The sequence below is a fragment of the Octopus bimaculoides genome, chromosome 5, assembly GCF_001194135.2.
Source record: "Octopus bimaculoides isolate UCB-OBI-ISO-001 chromosome 5, ASM119413v2, whole genome shotgun sequence".
Lineage (NCBI taxonomy): Eukaryota > Metazoa > Mollusca > Cephalopoda > Octopoda > Octopodidae > Octopus > Octopus bimaculoides.
In genome coordinates this window covers 8,672,115-8,675,330 of record NC_068985.1, presented here as the reverse complement: position 1 = coordinate 8,675,330, position 3,216 = coordinate 8,672,115, and the positions used below count along the sequence as shown (strand labels likewise).

Here is a 3,216-nt window from a genome sequence, read left to right as displayed (position 1 = left end):
ATATATATATATATATATATACCAAAATAGGACAAACGAAAATTCAAGCAGACAAACTATATAATCACACCAGTTTTTCCAGTAATAATTCATGCAAGTTTAAAAATCAACCACTGTTTCATTAATGAAAAGCTTAAACAAAAGGGCTTACTTGTGTTTTTCTCCCCACGCCTTTTCAGTGCCTCTGCCTGTGTTCCTTGGCAGGCTGCCGCAGCTGCGGCCTCTTTGATTTGTTCTTCGGAATTTACTTTAAAGTGCATTATAGTCCGCTTGACCATTACTTTAAGTTTTTCGTAGCGTCGGACGGGGTCTAAATCCTTAGATTCCTCATAGTCCTTGGTCAGCTGCTCAACCACTTGTCGGCTTCTTTTGTACTCACGTTGGAGGGTTTCTAGTTCAAGAAATAAAACTTCATTCATTCGCCTTGTTTCATCTTTATTTTTCTCTGCAAGCGATGAGGTTATAATGAACGGCAGACTCATCCCGTATCTAGACGGGATTTCAATATTATACAGAGAGGGAGAGAGAGAGAGAGAGAGAGAAATATTACGATGCAACGGTAGATAGAAAATATGGGCGAAGAAAATTCTGATCAAAGTAGAAAATGGAAAGATAAAGAAATAAATTTTAAATAGGCACGAAGGTTGATAAGTATCTGGGTGAATGATAAGACACAATGCTAGTAAGATGTTTAGATAAATAAATACTTTGGTATTCAGAAAAAAATAAGAAATCTCGTAGAGAGGTAGAAAGATACTAAGATGGATGGATAGTTACATAGATAAAAAGGTAGATAGATAGCTATGTTGATTGATATCCAGAAAGAGAGACAGAAAGAGAGAGAGAGAGAGAGATGGATATGTAGATGGATAGAGATGGATAGAGAGGATGCTGGAAATGTTTTTAGACAGATAAATATATAGATAAAGATACACAGAGAGACGCAGGCGGGCAGACAGTAAAATAAATAGATAGGCAGATAGATATTGCTTGATTTATATATATATAAATATATAGTTAGGTATAGTTTGATAGAGGTATATATGTAGGTAGGTAGGTAGATAGGTAGGTAGGTAGGTAGGTAGGTAGGTAGGTAGGTAGGTAGGTAGATTGACAGATGGATAGAGAAACAGGTAGGTAATGCTAAAAGTAATGTAGCAATGTATAACAAAATAATAGAAAAATAAATATCTACGTAGATAAAAATAAATATATATATATATATTGGTAAATAAATAAATTTATAAGTAAAGACGAGACAAAGTAACAGACGAATAAATAGATAGATAGATAGACAGGTAGATAGATAGATAGATAGATAGATAGATAGATAGATAGATAGATAGATAGATGTTTTAAAGTAAATGTCCGATTACAAAATTAACAAGACTGCATGCTCTACCTTGAAAACGAAAGTGAAAGTAAGATTTCACTGTGAGATGCAGTAATGAAATCCTATTAAAAAGTTGGGAACATCTGAGAATGAGAGAAAAGCCGAAAATGAAGTTGTAATATATTATCTAACGTCCTGAATAGCCCTGATGCTTGTCTGTGGCACTTGTAAGGGAAGATCGCCTTAACTAAATAGACAGAACGTCTTTCTAAATGCTACTACTAGATGAAAAGAAGAAAACTAACGTCGGAAGAGATTGTTTTTTCTTATGGTTCACTGGCGAAAGGAACTTGTCACTATATAACGATAATGGTGATGATGATCGTGGTGATGTTGAGGAAAATAATATCGATGACAATGAAAACGACGATGAGGATGATGATAATGATGATGATGTTGCTGCTGGTGAAAATAGTGGTGGTTGTGGGGGCTATGATGATAATTTTTGTCAGTCCATCGCGTATACATGCCGATCAATGTTTGAAAGAAGTCGAAAGTAAAAAGAATTTCTTTTTTCAAATGATATTAATATAACATACAAGTAAAAAGATGGGGAAAAAAGGGAAAAAGAATAATAATAATGATACACGAAGAGGGAAAGATAAAAGCAAAACTATTTGAGAGGTGAAGGGTAATTAGGTAAAGACGGGGAAATTAGAATGATCTGTTTTTCTTTTTTTTTTTTAAATGTCAGAAGATAAAGGAAGAGAAAAAGGGAATTAAATATAGAAATGAAACACAGATAGAAAGAGACGGTGAACAGAATAGGAAAGATATCTGTTGTGTACAGGTTATTTTCTATTGGTAAACGCCTCTAGCCTCGTTATCTCTTTTCGTCTACATATATCTCTATTACTTTTCATCGAAACTTGTTCGTTACATGTATTCCCATCACAACACCTGGGACATTTTACTCATCTATATTTTTTACTCGTGTAGTTGTCTCTCTCTCTCGCTGGCTCTCTCTTCGTTTTTTTCTTTCTATCCCCCCCCCTCTCTCTCTCTCTCTCTCTCTCTCTTGTTTTCTATTTTACTCTTTTTTTCTCTCTCCAACATATTTTCCTATTATTCTGCTTTTCTTTCATTCATTCTTTTATCATTTTCCTTCGTCTGTTGCATGCATTCTGATCACATCACTTAGGACATATATTCATCCATCCTTATACTCTTCTATTTCTTTCTCTCACATAGCTTCTTTCATTCCTCTTCCTAGTTTCTCTTTCTTTCTCTCTCTCCCTCTCTTCCTCGTTTCTGTTTGCTCTTCTTTCCTTTCTCACCAACTCCATCCATTTTCCATTCTCTTTACTTTCACTTTCAATTCATCTTGTGATTTATTTTCCTCACTTTCAAAATATGTCTGCTTTCACCGACAAAATTCAAATATTTCCATCTTTTTCTTCATTTTCTTAAATGCAATACCCCGAACGTCCTGACTCGGTAGGAAAACAAATGTACAGAAATGCACATGCAAAAACACTGTGATATGACATGTATATACACACAGGAATATATACAGTTAGAGATGCACCAACACACCACTGTATACACGATCCCAAACCAAATGCATGCATACACTCATCTATCTATCTATCTATCGGTCTGTCTGTCTGTTTATCTGTGTGTGAATGTGTTTGTGTGTGTAGGTTCATGTATACATACATACGTACATACATACATACATACATACATACATACATATATATATGTGTGTATATATATACATATATATAAACATATATGTATACACACACACACACACACACACACACATATATATATGAGAGTGTGTAGATAAACATAGAGAACCCATCTAAATGCAGATC

General features: G+C 34.4%; 1 protein-coding gene across 1 annotated transcript in view; it reads right to left on the bottom strand.

Moving 5' to 3' along the window:
- Nucleotides 1-2,919, bottom strand: part of LOC106882793 (uncharacterized) — a 238,439-nt gene extending 235,520 nt beyond the window's left edge. Inside the window, exon 1 of the mRNA XM_014933575.2 lies at nucleotides 152-2,919. Coding sequence (XP_014789061.1) covers nucleotides 152-482 — 331 coding nt within the window. The 5' untranslated portion in view covers nucleotides 483-2,919. The remainder of the gene's footprint in view (nucleotides 1-151) is intronic.
- Between the last annotated feature and the right edge of the window lie 297 nt (nucleotides 2,920-3,216).